The following is a 19,292-nucleotide window of genomic DNA, read 5'->3' on the forward strand; positions in this document are numbered from 1 at the left end:
ATGCAAATATCGTAATTGTGAACGAAACAGTGTAATAGAGCGTTTTTGGATACAAGTGCGAATGTTAGGTTAGGTTAGGATATGAACCGTCGTAAAACCGCATTAAACAATGTCACTTAGTGATATGCAGTGTTTTTTACCATTACAAGTCGGGAACTGCGATATCTAATATGAAAGTGCTTGCAACCGTCGTAATGTTGTAGAAAGCAATGTAAAGTAGCGAGTAAAACGTTTTCTAACGATAGAAGTGCGAAGGTTATGTTAGGTTGAGTTAGTTTAAGCTAGGTAGCGTCGTGAAACCACCAAAAACGACGTCATCTAACGATATAGTGTTGTTTTAATGTGACTACGAAACTGCGATAGGTGAAATATTGTGAAAGGACACAAAACGGCATGAACTAGCCAGGTACTGCGTGTTGTACCGTTACAAGTGCGAAACTGCTATATTGTGATATTCTCGTTAAAGCGCATGCAAGCGTCGTGAAACCTTAAAGAACGATGTCATTTAGGACGATACAGCGTTCTGTACTGAAATAAGTTGCTGAAAAACTGTGAGGTTATGCAAATATCGTAATTGTGAACGAAACAGTGTAATAGAGCGTTTTTAGATACAAGTGCGAATGTTAGGTTAGGTTAAGATATGAACCGTCGTAAAACCGCATTAAACAAAGTCAGTGAGATGCAGTGTTTTTCACCATTACAAGTCGGGAACTGCGATATCTAATGTGAAAGCGCTTGCAACCGTTGTTAGGTTGGGTTAGGTTAGGTTAGGTTTGGTTAGGTTAGGTTAGGTTAGGTTGGGTTGGGTTGGGTTAGGTTGGGTTAGGTTAGGTTAGGTTAGGTTACGTTAGGTTAGGTAAGGTTAGGTTAGGTTAGGTTAGGTTGGGTTGGGTTGGGTTGGGTTGGGTTGGGTTAGGTTAGGTTAGGTTAGGTTAGGTTAGGTAAGGTTAGGTTAGGTTAGGTTAGGTTTGGTTAGGTTAGGTTAGGTTAGGTTAGGTTGGGTTGGGTTGGGTTGGGTTAGGTTAGCATAGGTTAAGTTAGGTTAGGTTAGGTTAGGTTAGGTTAGGTTGGGTAGGGTTGGGTAGGGTTAGGTTAGGTTAGGTTAGGTTGGGTTAGGTTAGGTTAGGTTGGGTTGGGTTGGGTTGGGATTGGTTAGGTTAGGTTAGGTTAGGTTAGGTTGGGTTGGGTGGGGTTGGGTTGGGTTGGGTTAGGTTAGGTTACGTTAGGTTAAGTTATGTTAGGTTAGACAACAGTACTGAAAGTTGGGCGAGTTGGTACTCATTCATGACTTCTTTGCGCAAACACGTACAAGGACACAAGAAAAAGAGGCAAACAACACGGGCGCAAACTCACAACTGGTTTATTTTGAACAACGAACTGTACTTATATCTTAACGTAGCCCACACGCCCCCCATCAGTGGATCCAGGAACAAACGAGATAACCCAAAGCAAGCTTATTCAGCGCTACGTCATGATAAGAACCACGAAAAAAAAACGGCAAAAAATTGAAGAGTTCACGCATCTGCAGACGGATTGTAGCACGTGCCTTTCAAAAAGCGAAATTCTTTATCGGACAAGGTGACGGAAGCTTGGCTAACACATTTTTCTCCCAAGTTTCTAATATGAAAAGCTTCAATCAACTCCCTGTTAATTTTTCTCTTGTGAGTTGACAAAATCTTTGTGTCTGTAAATATTGGTACGCACCCACAAGACTTGCAGTGATCCACCAGATGTGTTCTTCCTGAACTACGTAATGCCGAGTCATGCTCCCTCAACCGTGTGTTTATACACCTTCCAGATTGCCCGACATAACATCTGCCACAGCTGAACGGAACCTGGTATACCACTGCTGTTCTGCAAGACCGGTAATGTTGGCTGTGTTTCATCTGGCACTTGTTCTTACTCTGCGTAGTGCCGGACTCCACCATGTTCCGAAGTCGTGGACACAACTTAGACAGCTTGTTGGGTGCTGAAAAAACCGAGGTTACTCCGTATCTCGCTGCTACGTTTTTTAAGCCATGGGACAACCTATGAACATATGGGAGAACTGCAAGTTTTCTTTTTTCACTTTGTACTCTTCTGGGACTTCTTTCCGTACCTTTTATCACTGGGATGAGTTTTTTGCAAATGGTGTTCAGCAAATGGCTGGGATACCCAGCTGCCCTGAGCCTGCTTAGCTGGTCCTGAAAGCTGGCAGCAATCTCGTGCACACATGACCGAAGCAACGAAGATCTAAAGCATGAGGATACTATCGCATTTTTTATTACTTTTGAGTGACTAGATGCAAAATTTAGCAGTGGTTTTTTGGCTCGTGGACTATACCGCCAACACACGTGATCTGCCTTGAAGAGCAACTTGATGTCCAGAAACTGTAGAGACTTGTCTTGTACAAACTCTAATGTGAACTTCAGCCCACAGGAATTCTCTCTAAACACCTTGAGAACATTGATGACGTTCTGGTTATAGTTATCTTTAGGTACGAGTACAAGATAGTCGTCCACATACCGGAAAATGTGTTCCGCAATCCCTGCTAGACTATCTGACACTTTTCTATCAACGCGACTGAGGAAAATGTCACTTAGGATGGGTGCTACAGCCGACCCGATACATACACCAGCCTTCTGCACATATAGGTCCTTGCCAACGCCAACAACAGTGGACTGTAAATACATCATGAGCAGTTCCAGAAATGCCTCCACTGTTAACCCGCACCTTGACCGGAACTCCAACTCGTCGTTGTGTTGCGTGATGCAAACTTGTACGCTCTCCACTAGTTCACTGTGTGGAAGCGAATAGTAGAGGTCTTCTACATCGATACTCGCTGCGCTCAGGCATGACGGGTTATCTTTGCGAAGGAAGTCAACCAGGGCTTGCGAGTTGCAGATTCGGTAGGGGTCATTAATTGTTAGGGCAGACAACTGTCCTTGCAGAAAGCGGGAGACCACTTCGAGCCACGTGTGTCTTTCTGATACGATCGCTCGAAAAGGAACGTCATTCTTGTGCGTTTTGGCAACGAAAAACATGTCAAGCTGCATTCCTTTTGCTTTCTTGACATTTGCTGCGACGGCGTCGAGTCCCAGACTCGACAATAACTGAAGTGCATTCTTCTTTACGTTGGCCGACTTGGCCTGCACTTTTTTAAAATTTTTCTCTACGGCTGCACTAGCCTTTTCTGCGAACAGGCTTTCTGATAGCACCACAAAATGGCCTTCTTTATCCGAGAGAATTAGCCTCAGTTTTTCTTCTGCAAAAAAGGACAAAAGTGGTCTAACACTCACAGTACGTGTTTGCGCAAAGAAGTCATGAATGTATGTTAGGTTAGGTTAGGTGAGGTTAGGTAAGGTTAGGTTAGGTTAGGTTAAGATATGAACCGTCGTAAAACCGCAATAAACAATGTCACTTAGTGAGATGCAGTGTTTTTCACCATTACAAGTCGGGAACTGCAATATCTTATGTTAAATCGCATGAAACCGTCGTAATGTTGCAGAAAGCATTGTAAAGTAGCGAGTAAAACGTTTTCTAACGATAGAAGTGCGAAGGTTATGTTAGGTTAGGTTAGGTAGCGTCGTGAAACCATCAAAAACGACGTCATCTAACGAGATAGTGTTGTTTTATTGTGACTACGAAACTGCGATAGGTGAAATATTGTGACAGGACACAAAACGGCATGAACTAGCCAGGTACTGCGTGTTGTACCGTTACAACTGCGAAACTGATATATTGTATATTCTCGTTAAAGCGCATGCAAGCATCGTGAAACCTTAAAGAACGATGTCATTTAGCGAGATACAGCGTTCTGTACTGCAATACGTTGCTGAAAAACTGTGAGGTTATGCAAATATCGTAATTGTGAACGAAACAGTGTAATAGAGCGTTTTTAGATACAAGTGCGAATGTTGGGTTAGGTTAAGATATGAACCGTCGTAAAACCGCAATAAACAATGTCACTTAGTGAGATGCAGTGTTTTTTACCATTACAATTCTGGAACTGCGATATCTATTGTGAAAGCGCTTGCAACCGTCGTCAGGTTGGGTTAGGTAGGTTAGGTTAGGTTAGGTTGGTTTGGGTTGGATTAGGTTAGGTTGGGTTGGGTTGGGTTGGGTTAGGTTGGGTTAGGTTAGGTTAGGTTAGGTTACGTTAGTTTATGTTAGGTTAGGTTAGGTAAGGTTTGGTTAGGTTAGGTTAGGTTAGGTTGGGTTGGGTTGGGTTAGGTTGGGTTGGGTTGGGTTGGGTTAGGTTAGGTTAGGTTGGGTTAGGTTAGGTTAGGTTAGGTTAGGTTGGGTTGGGTGGGGTTGGGTTGGGTTTGGTTGGGTTAGGTTAGGTTAGGTAGGATAGGTTGGGTGTCATTGGGTTGGGTTACGTTAGGTTAGGTTAGGTTAAGTTAGGTTACGTTAGGCTAGGTTAGGTTAGGTTAGGTTAAAATATGAACGGTCGTAAAACCGCATTAAACAATGTCACTTAGTGAGATGCAGCGTTTTTCACCATTACAAGTCGGGAACTGCGATATCTTATGTTAAATCGCATGAACCGTCGTAATGTTGTAGAAAGCATTGTAAAGTAGCGAGTAAATGTTTTCTAACGATAGAAGTGCGAAGGTTATGTTAGGTTGAGTTAGTTTAAGCGAGGTAGCGTCGTGAAACCACCAAAAAAGACGTCATCTAACGAGATAGTGTTGTTTAATTGTGACTACGAAACTGCGATAGGTGAAATAATGTGAAAGGACACAAAACGGCATGAACTAGCCAGGTACTGCGTGTTGTACCGTTACAAGCGCGAAACTGCTATGTTTTGATATTCTCGTTAAAGCGCAGGCAAGCATCGTGAAACCTTAAAGAATGATGTCATTTAGCAAGATACAGCGTTCTGCACTGTAATAAGTTGGTGAAAAACTGTGAGGTTATGCAAATATCGTAATTGTGAACGAAACAGTGTATAAGAGCGTTTTAGATACAAGTGCGAATGTTAGGTTAGGTTAAGATATGAACCGTCGTAAAACCACATTAAACAATGTCACTTAGTGAGATGCAGTGTTTTTCACCATTACAAGTCGGGAACTGCGATATCTAATGTGAAAGCGCTTGCAACCGTCGTTACGTTGGGTTAGGTTAGGTTAGGTTAGGTTAGTTTGGGTTGGATTAGGTTAGGTTGGGTTGGGTTGGGTTGGGTTAGGTTGGGTTAGGTTAGGTTAGGTTAGGTTAGGTTACGTTAGGTTAGGTAAGGTTAGGTTAGGTTAGGCTAGGTTAGATTAGGTTTGGTTAGGTTAGGTTAGGTTAGGTTGGGTTGGGTTGGGTTGGGTAGGGTTAGGTTAGGTTAGGTTAGGTTAGGTTGGGTTAGGTTAGGTTAGGTTAGGTTAGGTTGGGTTGGGTTGGGTTGGGTTAGATTAGGTTAGGTTAGGTAATTTTAGGTTAGTTTAGTTTAGGTTGGGTTGGGTTGTGTTAGGTCAGGTTAGGTTGGGTTGGGTGGGGTTGGGTTGGGTTGGGTTAGGTTAAGTTAGGTTAGGTTAGGTTGGTTTGGGTTGGGTTGGGTTGAGTTAGGTTAGGTTAGGTTAGGTTAGGTTAAGTTAGGTTAGGTTAGGTTAGGTTAGGTAAGGTTAGGTTAGGTTAGGTTAGGTTAAGATGTGAACCGTCGTAAAACCGCATTAAACAATGTCACTTAGTGAGATGCAGTGTTTTTCACCATTACAAGTCGGGAACTGCGATATCCAATGTGAAAGCGCTTGCAACCGTCATTAGGTTGGGTTAGGTTAGGTTAGGTTAGGTTAGGTTGGTTTGGGTTCGTTTAGGTTAGGTTGGGTTGGGTTGCGTTGGGTTGGGTTAGGTTAGGTTAGGTTAGGTTACGTTAGGTTAGGTTAGGTTAGGTTACGTTAGGTTTGGTTAGGTTAGGTTAGGTTAGGTTAGGTTTGTTAGGTTAGGTTAGGTTAGGTTAGGTTGGGTTGGGTTAGGTTAGGTTTGTTAGGTTAGGTTAGGTTAGGTTGGGTTGGGTTGGGTTGGGTTAAGTTAGGTTGGGTTGGGTGGGGTTTGGTTGGGTTGGGTTGGGTTGGGTTGGGTTAGGTTAAGTTAGGTTAGGTTAGGTTGGTTTGGGTTGGGTTGGGTTGAGTTAGGTTAGGTTAGGTTAGGTTAAGTTAGGTTAGGTTAGGTAAGGTTAGGTTAGGTTAGGTTAGGTTAAGATGTGAACCGTCATAAACCGCATTAAACAATGCCACTTAGTGAGATGCAGTGTTTTTCACCATTACAAGTCGGGAACTGCGATATCTTATGTTAAATCGCATGAACCGTCGTAATGTTGTAGAAAGCATTGTAAAGTAGCGAGTAAAACGTTTTCTAACGATAGAAGTGCGAAGGTTATGTTAGGTTGAGTTAGTTTAGGCTAGGTAGCGTCGTGAAACCACCAAAAACGACGTCATCTAACGAGATAGTGTTGTTTTATTGTGACTACGAAACTGCGATAGCTGAAATACTGTGAAAGGACACAAAACGGCATGAACTAGCCAGGTACTGCGTGTTGTACCGTTACAAGTGCGAAACTGATATATTGTGATATTCTCGTTAGAGCGCATGCAAGCATCGTGAAACCTTAAAGAACGATGTCATTTAGCGAGATACAGCGTTCTGTACTGCAATAAGTTGCTGAAAAACTGTGAGGTTATGCAAATATCGTAATTGTGAACGAAACAGTGTAATAGAGCGTTTTTAGATACAAGTGCGAATGTTAGGTTAGGTTAGGATATGAACCGTCGTAAAACCGCATTAAACAATGTCACTTAGTGAGATGCAGTGTTTTTCACCATTACAAGTCGGGAACTGCGATATCTAATGTGAAAGCGCTTGCAACCGTTGTTAGGTTGGGTTAGGTTAGGTTAGGTTTGGTTAGGTTAGTATGGGTTGGATTAGGTTAGGTTGGGTTGGGTTGGGTTAGGTTAGGTTGGGTTAGGTTAGGTTAGGTTAGGTTAGGTTACGTTAGGTTAGGTTAGGTTACGTTAGGTTAGGTTCGGTTAGGTTTGGTTAGGTTAGGTTAGGTTAGGTTAAGTTGGGTTGGGTTGGGTTAGGGTAGGGTAGGTTAGGTTAGGTTGGTTGGGTTGGGTTAGGTTAGGTTAGGTTAGGTAATTTTAGGTTAGGTTAGGTTAGGTTGGGTTGGGTGGGGTTGGGTTGGATTGGGTTGGGTTAGGTTAGGTTAGGTTAGGTTAGGTTGGGTTAGGTTGGGTTGGGTTAGGTTAGGTTAGGTTCGGTTAGGTTAGGTTAAGTTAGGTTAGGTTAGGTTAGCTTAGGTTAGGTAAGGTTAGGTTAGGTTAGGTTAGGTTAAGATATGAACCGTCGTAAAACCGCATTAAACAATGTCACTTAGTGAGATGCAGTGTTTTTCACCTATACAAGTCGAGAACTGCGATATCTTATGTTAAATCGCATGAAACCGTCGTAATGTTGTAGAAAGCATTGTATTGTAGCGAGTAAAACGTTTTCTAATGATAGAAGTGCGAAGGTTATGTTAGGTTAGGTTAGGTTGGTTTGGGTTGGATTAGGTTAGAATAGGTTGGGTTGGGTTGGGTTGGTTAGGTTAGGTTAGGTTAGGTTAGGTTACTTTAGGTTAGGTTAGGTTAGGTTAGGTTACGTTAGGTTAGGTAAGGTTAGGTTAGGTTAGGTTAGGTTGGGTTGGGTGGGGTTGCGTTGGGTTGGGTTGGGTTAGGTTAGGTTAGGTTAGGTTAGGTTGGGTTGGGTTAGGTTAGGTTAGGTTAGGTTAGGTAAGGTTAGGTTAGGTTAGGTTAAGATATTAACCGTCGTAAAACCGCATTAAACAATGTCACTTAGTCAGATGCAGTGTTTTTCATCATTACAAGTCGGGAACTGCGATATCTTATTTTAAATCGCATGAAACCGTCGTAATGTTGTAGAGAGCATCGTAAAGTAGCGAGTAAAACGTTTTATAACGATAGAAGTGCGAAGGCTATGTTAGGTTGAGTTATGTTAGTTTAAGCTAGGTAGCATCGTGAAACCACCAAAAAAGACGTCAGCTAACGAGATAGTGTTGTTTTATTGCATGTACAAAACTGCGATAGGTGAAATGTTGTGAAAGCACACAAAACGGCATAAACAAGCCAAATACTGCGTGTTGTACCGTTACAAGTGCGAAACTGCTATGTTGTGATATTCTCGTTAAAGCGCATGCAAGCATCGTAAAACCTTAAAGAATGATGTCATTTAGCGAGATACAGCGTTCTGTACTGTAATAAGTTGGTGAAAAACTGGGAGGTCATGCAAATATCGTAACTGTGAACGAAACAGTGTAATAGAGCGTTTTGAGATACAAGTGCGAATGTTAGGTTAGGTTAAGGTATGAACTGTCGTAAAACCGCATTAAACAATGTCACTTAGTGAGATGCAGTGTTTTTCACCATTACAAGTCGGGAACTGCGATATCTTATGTTAAATCGCATGAAACCGTCGTAATGTTGTAGAAAGCATTGTAAAGTAGCGAGTACAACGTTTTCTAACGATAGAAGTGGGAAGGTTATGTTATGTTGAGTTAGTTTAAGCGAGGTAGCGTCGTGAAACCACCAAAAAAGACGTCATCTAACGAGATAGTGTTGTTTAATTGTGACTACGAAACTGCGATAGGTGAAATAATGTGAAAGGACACAAAACGGCATGAACTAGCCAGGTACTGCGTGTTGTACCGTTACAAGCGCGAAACTGCTATGTTTTGATATTCTCGTTCAAGCGCAGGCAAGCATCGTGAAACCTTAAAGAATGATGTCATTTAGCAAGATACAGCGTTCTGCACTGTAATAAGTTGGTGAAAACTGTGAGGTTATGCAAATATCGTAATTGTGAACGAAACAGTGTATAAGAGCGTTTTAGATACAAGTGCGAATGTTAGGTTAGGTTAAGATATGAACCGTCGTAAAACCACATTAAACAATGTCACTTAGTGAGATGCAGTGTTTTTCACCATTACAAGTCGGGAACTGCGATATCTAATGTGAAAGCGCTTGCAACCGTCGTTACGTTGGGTTAGGTTAGGTTAGGTTAGGTTAGTTTGGGTTGGGTTAGGTTAGGTTGGGTTGGGTTGGGTTGGGTTAAGTTGGGTTAGGTTAGGTTAGGTTAGGTTAGGTTACGTTAGGTTAGGTAAGGTTAGGTTAGGTTAGGCTAGGTTAGATTAGGTTTGGTTAGGTTAGGTTAGGTTAGGTTGGGTTGGGTTGGGTAGGGTTAGGTTAGGTTAGGTTAGGTTAGGTTGGGTTAGGTTAGGTTAGGTTAGGTTAGGTTGGGTTGGGTTGGGTTGGGTTAGATTAGGTTAGGTTAGGTAATTTTAGGTTAGTTTAGTTTAGGTTGGGTTGGGTTGTGTTAGGTCAGGTTAGGTTGGGTTGGGTGGGGTTGGGTTGGGTTGGGTTAGGTTAAGTTAGGTTAGGTTAGGTTGGTTTGGGTTGGGTTGGGTTGAGTTAGGTTAGGTTAGGTTAGGTTAGGTTAGGTTAGGTTAAGTTAGGTTAGGTTAGGTTAGGTTAGGTAAGGTTAGGTTAGGTTAGGTTAGGTTAAGATGTGAACCGTCGTAAAACCGCATTAAACAATGTCACTTAGTGAGATGCAGTGTTTTTCACCATTACAAGTCGGGAACTGCGATATCCAATGTGAAAGCGCTTGCAACCGTCGTTAGGTTGGGTTAGGTTAGGTTAGGTTAGGTTAGGTTGGTTTGGGTTCGTTTAGGTTAGGTTGGGTTGGGTTGCGTTGGGTTGGGTTAGGTTAGGTTAGGTTAGGTTACGTTAGGTTAGGTTAGGTTAGGTTACGTTAGGTTAGGTTAGGTTAGGTTAGGTTAGGTTAGGTTTGTTAGGTTAGGTTAGGTTAGGTTAGGTTGGGTTGGGTTAGGTTAGGTTTGTTAGGTTAGGTTAGGTTAGGTTGGGTTGGGTTGGGTTAAGTTAGGTTGGGTTGGGTGGGGTTTGGTTGGGTTGGGTTGGGTTGGGTTAGGTTAAGTTAGGTTAGGTTAGGTTGGTTTGGGTTGGGTTGGGTTGAGTTAGGTTAGGTTAGGTTAGGTTAAGTTAGGTTAGGTTAGGTTAGGTTAGGTAAGGTTAGGTTAGGTTAGGTTAGGTTAAGATGTGAACCGTCATAAACCGCATTAAGCAATGCCACTTAGTGAGATGCAGTGTTTTTCACCATTACAAGTCGGGAACTGCGATATCTTATGTTAAATCGCATGAACCGTCGTAATGTTGTAGAAAGCATTGTAAAGTAGCGAGTAAAACGTTTTCTAACGATAGAAGTGCGAAGGTTATGTTAGGTTGAGTTAGTTTAGGCTAGGTAGCGTCGTGAAACCACCAAAAACGACGTCATCTAACGAGATAGTGTTGTTTTATTGTGACTACGAAACTGCGATAGGTGAAATATTGTGAAAGGACACAAAACGGCATGAACTAGCCAGGTACTGCGTGTTGTGCCGTTACAAGTGCGAAACTGATATATTGTGATATTCTCGTTAAAGCGCATGCAAGCATCGTGAAACCTTAAAGAACGATGTCATTTAGCGAGATACAGCATTCTGTACTGCAATAAGTTGCTGAAAAACTGTGAGGTTATGCAAATATCGTAATTGTGAACGAAACAGTGTAATAGAGCGTTTTTAGATACAAGTGCGAATGTTAGGTTAGGTTAGGATATGAACCGTCGTAAAACCGCATTAAACAATGTCACTTAGTGAGATGCAGTGTTTTTCACCATTACAAGTCGGGAACTGCGATATCTAATGTGAAAGCGCTTGCAACCGTTGTTAGGTTGGGTTAGGTTAGGTTAGGTTTGGTTAGGTTAGTTTGGGTTGGATTAGGTTAGGTTGGGTTGGGTTGGGTTGGGTTAGGTTGGGTTAGGTTAGGTTAGGTTAGGTTAGGTTACGTTAGGTTAGGTTAGGTTACGTTAGGTTAGGTTCGGTTAGGTTTGGTTAGGTTAGGTTAGGTTAGGTTAAGTTGGGTTGGGTTGCGTTAGGGTAGGGTAGGTTAGGTTAGGTTGGTTGGGTTGGGTTAGGTTAGGTTAGGTTAGGTAATTTTAGGTTAGGTTAGGTTAGGTTGGGTTGGGTGGGGTTGGGTTGGATTGGGTTGGGTTAGGTTAGGTTAGGTTAGGTTAGGTTGGGTTGGGTTGGGTTGGGTTAGGTTAGGTTAGGTTCGGTTAGGTTAGGTTAAGTTAGGTTAGGTTAGGTTAGCTTAGGTTAGGTAAGGTTAGGTTAGGTTAGGTTAGGTTAAGATATGAACCGTCGTAAAAACGCATTAAACAATGTCACTTAGTGAGATGCAGTGTTTTTCACCTATACAAGTCGAGAACTGCGATATCTTATGTTAAATCGCATGAAACCGTCGTAATGTTGTAGAAAGCATTGTATTGTAGCGAGTAAAACGTTTTCTAACGATAGAAGTGCGAAGGTTATGTTAGGTTAGGTTAGGTTGGTTTGGGTTGGATTAGGTTAGAATAGGTTGGGTTGGGTTGGTTAGGTTAGGTTAGGTTAGGTTAGGTTACTTTAGGTTAGGTTAGGTTAGGTTAGGTTACGTTAGGTTAGGTAAGGTTAGGTTAGGTTAGGTTAGGTTGGGTTGGGTGGGGTTGCGTTGGGTTGGGTTGGGTTAGGTTAGGTTAGGTTAGGTTAGGTTGGGTTGGGTTGGGTTAGGTTAGGTTAGGTTAGGTTAGGTAAGGTTAGGTTAGGTTAGGTTAAGATATTAACCGTCGTAAAACCGCATTAAACAATGTCACTTAGTCAGATGCAGTGTTTTTCATCATTACAAGTTGGGAACTGCGATATCTTATTTTAAATCGCATGAAACCGTCGTAATGTTGTAGAGAGCATCGTAAAGTAGCGAGTAAAACGTTTTATAACGATAGAAGTGCGAAGGCTATGTTAGGTTGAGTTATGTTAGTTTAAGCTAGGTAGCGTCGTGAAACCACCAAAAAAGACGTCAGCTAACGAGATAGTGTTGTTTTATTGCATGTACAAAACTGCGATAGGTGAAATGTTGTGAAAGCACACAAAACGGCATAAACAAGCCAAATACTGCGTGTTGTACCGTTACAAGTGCGAAACTGCTATGTTGTGATATTCTCGTTAAAGCGCATGCAAGCATCGTAAAACCTTAAAGAATGATGTCATTTAGCGAGATACAGCGTTCTGTACTGTAATAAGTTGGTGAAAAACTGGGAGGTCATGCAAATATCGTAACTGTGAACGAAACAGTGTAATAGAGCGTTTTGAGATACAAGTGCGAATGTTAGGTTAGGTTAAGATATGAACTGTCGTAAAACCGCATTAAACAATGTCACTTAGTGAGATGCAGTGTTTTTCACCATTACAAGTCGGGAACTGCGATATCTTATGTTAAATCGCATGAAACTGTCGTAATGTTGTAGAAAGCATTGTAAAATAGCGAGTACAACGTTTTCTAACGATAGAAGTGGGAAGGTTATGTTAGGTTGAGTTAGTTTAAGCGAGGTAGCGTCGTGAAACCACCAAAAAAGACGTCATCTAACGAGATAGTGTTGTTTAATTGTGACTACGAAGCTGCGATAGGTGAAATAATGTGAAAGGACACAAAACGGCATGAACTAGCCAGGTACTGCGTGTTGTACCGTTACAAGCGCGAAACTGCTATGTTGTGATATTCTCGTTAAAGCGCAGGCAAGCATCGTGAAACCTTAAAGAATGATGTCATTTAGCAAGATACAGCGTTCTGCACTGTAATAATTTGGTGAAAAACTGTGAGGTTATGCATATATCGTAATTGTGAACGCAACAGTGTATAAGAGCGTTTTTAGATACAAGTGCGAATGTTAGGTTAGGTTAAGATATGAACCGTCGAAAAACCACATTAAACAATGTCACTTAGTGAGATGCAGTGTTTTTCACCATTACAAGTCGGGAACTGCGATATCTAATGTGAAAGCGCTTGCAACCGTCGTTACGTTGGGTTAGGTTAGGTTAGGTTAGGTTAGTTTGGGTTGGATTAGGTTAGGTTGGGTTGGGTTGGGTTGGGTTAGGTTGGGTTAGGTTAGGTTAGGTTAGGTTACGTTGGGTTAGGTTAGGTTAGGTTAGGTTGGGTTCGGTTGGGTTGGGTTAGATTAGGTTAGGTTAGGTAATTTTAGGTTAGTTTAGTTTAGGTTGGGTTGGGTTGTGTTAGGTAAGGTTAGGTTGGGTTGGGTGGGGTTGGGTTGGGTTGGGTTAGGTTAAGTTAGGTTAGGTTAGGTTGGTTTGGGTTGGGTTGGGTTGAGTTAGGTTAGGTTAGGTTAGGTTAAGTTAGGTTAGGTTAGGTTAGGTTAGGTAAGGTTAGGTTAGGTTAGGTTAGGTTAAGATGTGAACCGTCGTAAAACCGCATTAAACAATGTCACTTAGTGAGATGCAGTGTTTTTCACCATTACAAGTCGGGAACTGCGATATCCAATGTGAAAGCGCTTGCAACCGTCGTTAGGTTGGGTTAGGTTAGGTTAGGTTAGGTTAGGTTGGTTTGGTTCGTTTAGGTTAGGTTGGGTTGGGTTGCGTTGGGTTGGGTTAGGTTAGGTTAGGTTAGATTAGGTTACGTTAGGTTAGGTTAGGTTAGGTTTGTTAGGTTAGGTTAGGTTAGGTTAGGTTGGGTTGGGTTAGGTTAGGTTTGTTAGGTTAGGTTAGGTTAGGTTGGGTTGGGTTGGGTTGGGTTAAGTTAGGTTGGGTTGGGTTGGGTTGGGTTAGGTTAAGTTAGGTTAGGTTAGGTTGGTTTGGGTTGGGTTGGGTTGAGTTAGGTTAGGTTAGGTTAGGTTAAGTTAGGTTAGGTTAGGTTAGGTTAGGTAAGGTTAGGTTAGGTTAGGTTAGGTTAAGATGTGAACCGTCGTAAAACCGCATTAAACAATGTCACTTAGTGAGATGCAGTGTTTTTCACCATTACAAGTCGGGAACTGCGATATCCAATGTGAAAGCGCTTGCAACCGTCGTTAGGTTGGGTTAGGTTAGGTTAGGTTAGGTTAGGTTGGTTTGGGTTCGTTTAGGTTAGGTTGGGTTGGGTTGCGTTGGGTTGGGTTAGGTTAGGTTAGGTTAGGTTACGTTAGGTTAGGTTAGGTTAGGTTACGTTAGGTTTGGTTAGGTTAGGTTAGGTTAGGTTTGTTAGGTTAGGTTAGGTTAGGTTGGGTTGGGTTAGGTTAGGTTTGTTAGGTTAGGTTAGGTTAGGTTGGGTTGGGTTGGGTTGGGTTAAGTTAGGTTGGGTTGGGTGGGGTTGGGTTGGGTTGGGTTGGGTTAGGTTAAGTTAGGTTAGGTTAGGTTGGTTTGGGTTGGGTTGGGTTGAGTTAGGTTAGGTTAGGTTAGGTTAAGTTAGGTTAGGTTAGGTTAGGTTAGGTAAGGTTAGGTTAGGTTAGGTTAGGTTAAGATGTGAACCGTCATAAACCGCATTAAACAGTGCCACTTAGTGAGATGCAGTGTTTTTCACCATTACAAGTCGGGAACTGCGATATCTTATGTTAAATCGCATGAACCGTCGTAATGTTGTAGAAAGCATTGTAAAGTAGCGAGTAAAACGTTTTCTAACGATAGAAGTGCGAAGGTTATGTTAGGTTGAGTTAGTTTAGGCTAGGTAACGTCGTGAAACCACCAAAAACGACGTCATCTAACGAGATAGTGTTGTTTTATTGTGACTACGAAACTGCGATAGGTGAAATATTGTGAAAGGACACAAAACGGCATGAACTAGCCAGGTACTGCGTGTTGTACCGTTACAAGTGAGAAACTGCTATATTGTGATATTCTCGTTAAAGCGCATGCAAGCATCGTGAAACCTTAAAGAACGATGTCATTTAGCGAGATACAGCGTTCTGTACTGCAATACGTTGCTGAAAAACTGTGAGGTTATGCAAATATCGTAATTGTGAACGAAACAGTGTAATAGAGCGTTTTTAGATACAAGTGCGAATGTTGGGTTAGGTTAAGATATGAACCGTCGTAAAACCGCAATAAACAATGTCACTTAGTGAGATGCAGTGTTTTTTACCATTACAATTCTGGAACTGCGATATCTATTGTGAAAGCGCTTGCAACCGTCGTCAGGTTGGGTTAGGTAGGTTAGGTTAGGTTAGGTTGGTTTGGGTTGGATTAGGTTAGGTTGGGTTGGGTTGGGTTGGGTTAGGTTGGGTTAGGTTAGGTTAGGTTAGGTTACGTTAGTTTATGTTAGGTTAGGTTAGGTAAGGTTTGGTTAGGTTAGGTTAGGTTAGGTTGGGTTGGGTTGGGTTAGGTTGGGTTGGGTTGGGTTGGGTTAGGTTAGGTTAGGTTGGGTTAGGTTAGGTTAGGTTAGGTTAGGTTGGGTTGGGTGGGGTTGGGTTGGGTTTGGTTGGGTTAGGTTAGGTTAGGTAGGATAGGTTGGGTGTCATTGGGTTGGGTTACGTTAGGTTAGGTTAGGTTAAGTTAGGTTACGTTAGGCTAGGTTAGGTTAGGTTAGGTTAAAATATGAACGGTCGTAAAACCGCATTAAACAATGTCACTTAGTGAGATGCAGCGTTTTTCACCATTACAAGTCGGGAACTGCGATATCTTATGTTAAATCGCATGAACCGTCGTAATGTTGTAGAAAGCATTGTAAAGTAGCGAGTAAATGTTTTCTAACGATAGAAGTGCGAAGGTTATGTTAGGTTGAGTTAGTTTAAGCGAGGTAGCGTCGTGAAACCACCAAAAAAGACGTCATCTAACGAGATAGTGTTGTTTAATTGTGACTACGAAACTGCGATAGGTGAAATAATGTGAAAGGACACAAAACGGCATGAACTAGCCAGGTACTGCGTGTTGTACCGTTACAAGCGCGAAACTGCTATGTTTTGATATTCTCGTTAAAGCGCAGGCAAGCATCGTGAAACCTTAAAGAATGATGTCATTTAGCAAGATACAGCGTTCTGCACTGTAATAAGTTGGTGAAAAACTGTGAGGTTATGCAAATATCGTAATTGTGAACGAAACAGTGTATAAGAGCGTTTTAGATACAAGTGCGAATGTTAGGTTAGGTTAAGATATGAACCGTCGTAAAACCACATTAAACAATGTCACTTAGTGAGATGCAGTGTTTTTCACCATTACAAGTCGGGAACTGCGATATCTAATGTGAAAGCGCTTGCAACCGTCGTTACGTTGGGTTAGGTTAGGTTAGGTTAGGTTAGTTTGGGTTGGATTAGGTTAGGTTGGGTTGGGTTGGGTTGGGTTAGGTTGGGTTAGGTTAGGTTAGGTTAGGTTAGGTTACGTTAGGTTAGGTAAGGTTAGGTTAGGTTAGGCTAGGTTAGATTAGGTTTGGTTAGGTTAGGTTAGGTTAGGTTGGGTTGGGTTGGGTTGGGTAGGGTTAGGTAAGGTTAGGTTAGGTTAGGTTGGGTTAGGTTAGGTTAGGTTAGGTTAGGTTGGGTTGGGTTGGGTTGGGTTAGATTAGGTTAGGTTAGGTAATTTTAGGTTAGTTTAGTTTAGGTTGGGTTGGGTTGTGTTAGGTCAGGTTAGGTTGGGTTGGGTGGGGTTGGGTTGGGTTGGGTTAGGTTAAGTTAGGTTAGGTTAGGTTGGTTTGGGTTGGGTTGGGTTGAGTTAGGTTAGGTTAGGTTAGGTTAGGTTAAGTTAGGTTAGGTTAGGTTAGGTTAGGTAAGGTTAGGTTAGGTTAGGTTAGGTTAAGATGTGAACCGTCGTAAAACCGCATTAAACAATGTCACTTAGTGAGATGCAGTGTTTTTCACCATTACAAGTCGGGAACTGCGATATCCAATGTGAAAGCGCTTGCAACCGTCATTAGGTTGGGTTAGGTTAGGTTAGGTTAGGTTAGGTTGGTTTGGGTTCGTTTAGGTTAGGTTGGGTTGGGTTGCGTTGGGTTGGGTTAGGTTAGGTTAGGTTAGGTTACGTTAGGTTAGGTTAGGTTAGGTTACGTTAGGTTTGGTTAGGTTAGGTTAGGTTAGGTTAGGTTTGTTAGGTTAGGTTAGGTTAGGTTAGGTTGGGTTGGGTTAGGTTAGGTTTGTTAGGTTAGGTTAGGTTAGGTTGGGTTGGGTTGGGTTGGGTTAAGTTAGGTTGGGTTGGGTGGGGTTTGGTTGGGTTGGGTTGGGTTGGGTTGGGTTAGGTTAAGTTAGGTTAGGTTAGGTTGGTTTGGGTTGGGTTGGGTTGAGTTAGGTTAGGTTAGGTTAGGTTAAGTTAGGTTAGGTTAGGTAAGGTTAGGTTAGGTTAGGTTAGGTTAAGATGTGAACCGTCATAAACCGCATTAAACAATGCCACTTAGTGAGATGCAGTGTTTTTCACCATTACAAGTCGGGAACTGCGATATCTTATGTTAAATCGCATGAACCGTCGTAATGTTGTAGAAAGCATTGTAAAGTAGCGAGTAAAACGTTTTCTAACGATAGAAGTGCGAAGGTTATGTTAGGTTGAGTTAGTTTAGGCTAGGTAGCGTCGTGAAACCACCAAAAACGACGTCATCTAACGAGATAGTGTTGTTTTATTGTGACTACGAAACTGCGATAGCTGAAATACTGTGAAAGGACACAAAACGGCATGAACTAGCCAGGTACTGCGTGTTGTACCGTTACAAGTGCGAAACTGATATATTGTGATATTCTCGTTAGAGCGCATGCAAGCATCGTGAAACCTTAAAGAACGATGTCATTTAGCGAGATACAGCGTTCTGTACTGCAATAAGTTGCTGAAAAACTGTGAGGTTATGCAAATATCGTAATTGTGAACGAAACAGTGTAATAGAGCGTTTTTAGATACAAGTGCGAATGTTAGGTTAGGTTAGGATATGAACCGTCGTAAAACCGCATTAAACAATGTCACTTAGTGAGATGCAGTGTTTTTCACCATTACAAGTCGGGAACTGCGATATCTAATGTGAAAGCGCTTGCAACCGTTGTTAGGTTGGGTTAGGTTAGGTTAGGTTTGGTTAGGTTAGTATGGGTTGGATTAGGTTAGGTTGGGTTGGGTTGGGTTAGGTTAGGTTGGGTTAGGTTAGGTTAGGTTAGGTTAGGTTACGTTAGGTTAGGTTAGGTTACGTTAGGTTAGGTTCGGTTAGGTTTGGTTAGGTTAGGTTAGGTTAGGTTAAGTTGGGTTGGGTTGGGTTAGGGTAGGGTAGGTTAGGTTAGGTTGGTTGGGTTGGGTTAGGTTAGGTTAGGTTAGGTAATTTTAGGTTAGGTTAGGTTAGGTTGGGTTGGGTGGGGTTGGGTTGGATTGGGTTGGGTTAGGTTAGGTTAGGTTAGGTTAGGTTGGGTTAGGTTGGGTTGGGTTAGGTTAGGTTAGGTTCGGTTAGGTTAGGTTAAGTTAGGTTAGGTTAGGTTAGCTTAGGTTAGGTAAGGTTAGGTTAGGTTAGGTTAGGTTAAGATATGAACCGTCGTAAAACCGCATTAAACAATGTCACTTAGTGAGATGCAGTGTTTTTCACCTATACAAGTCGAGAACTGCGATATCTTATGTTAAATCGCATGAAACCGTCGTAATGTTGTAGAAAGCATTGTATTGTAGCGAGTAAAACGTTTTCTAATGATAGAAGTGCGAAGGTTATGTTAGGTTAGGTTAGGTTGGTTTGGGTTGGATTAGGTTAGAATAGGTTGGGTTGGGTTGGGTTGGTTAGGTTAGGTTAGGTTAGGTTAGGTTACTTTAGGTTAGGTTAGGTTAGGTTAGGTTACGTTAGGTTAGGTAAGGTTAGGTTAGGTTAGGTTAGGTTGGGTTGGGTGGGGTTGCGTTGGGTTGGGTTGGGTTAGGTTAGGTTAGGTTAGGTTAGGTTGGGTTGGGTTAGGTTAGGTTAGGTTAGGTTAGGTAAGGTTAGGTTAGGTTAGGTTAAGATATTAACCGTCGTAAAACCGCATTAAACAATGTCACTTAGTCAGATGCAGTGTTTTTCATCATTACAAGTCGGGAACTGCGATATCTTATTTTAAATCGCATGAAACCGTCGTAATGTTGTAGAGAGCATCGTAAAGTAGCGAGTAAAACGTTTTATAACGATAGAAGTGCGAAGGCTATGTTAGGTTGAGTTATGTTAGTTTAAGCTAGGTAGCATCGTGAAACCACCAAAAAAGACGTCAGCTAACGAGATAGTGTTGTTTTATTGCATGTACAAAACTGCGATAGGTGAAATGTTGTGAAAGCACACAAAACGGCATAAACAAGCCAAATACTGCGTGTTGTACCGTTACAAGTGCGAAACTGCTATGTTGTGATATTCTCGTTAAAGCGCATGCAAGCATCGTAAAACCTTAAAGAATGATGTCATTTAGCGAGATACAGCGTTCTGTACTGTAATAAGTTGGTGAAAAACTGGGAGGTCATGCAAATATCGTAACTGTGAACGAAACAGTGTAATAGAGCGTTTTGAGATACAAGTGCG

The 19,292-nt window shown here is 42.0% G+C and overlaps 1 protein-coding gene across 1 annotated transcript; it reads right to left on the reverse strand.

The window, feature by feature from the left end:
- Window positions 1-2,064: 2,064 nt before the first annotated feature.
- LOC142775573 (uncharacterized) lies at window positions 2,065-3,244 on the reverse strand (the record flags this gene model as incomplete). Its single annotated transcript, XM_075877030.1, has 2 exons — window positions 2,065-2,232; window positions 2,334-3,244. Coding segments are annotated over 2 exons (1,079 nt in total), but the record flags the coding sequence as incomplete, so codon positions are not given.
- Between the last annotated feature and the right edge of the window lie 16,048 nt (window positions 3,245-19,292).

This window comes from Rhipicephalus microplus, chromosome X, assembly GCF_043290135.1.
Source record: "Rhipicephalus microplus isolate Deutch F79 chromosome X, USDA_Rmic, whole genome shotgun sequence".
Lineage (NCBI taxonomy): Eukaryota > Metazoa > Arthropoda > Arachnida > Ixodida > Ixodidae > Rhipicephalus > Rhipicephalus microplus.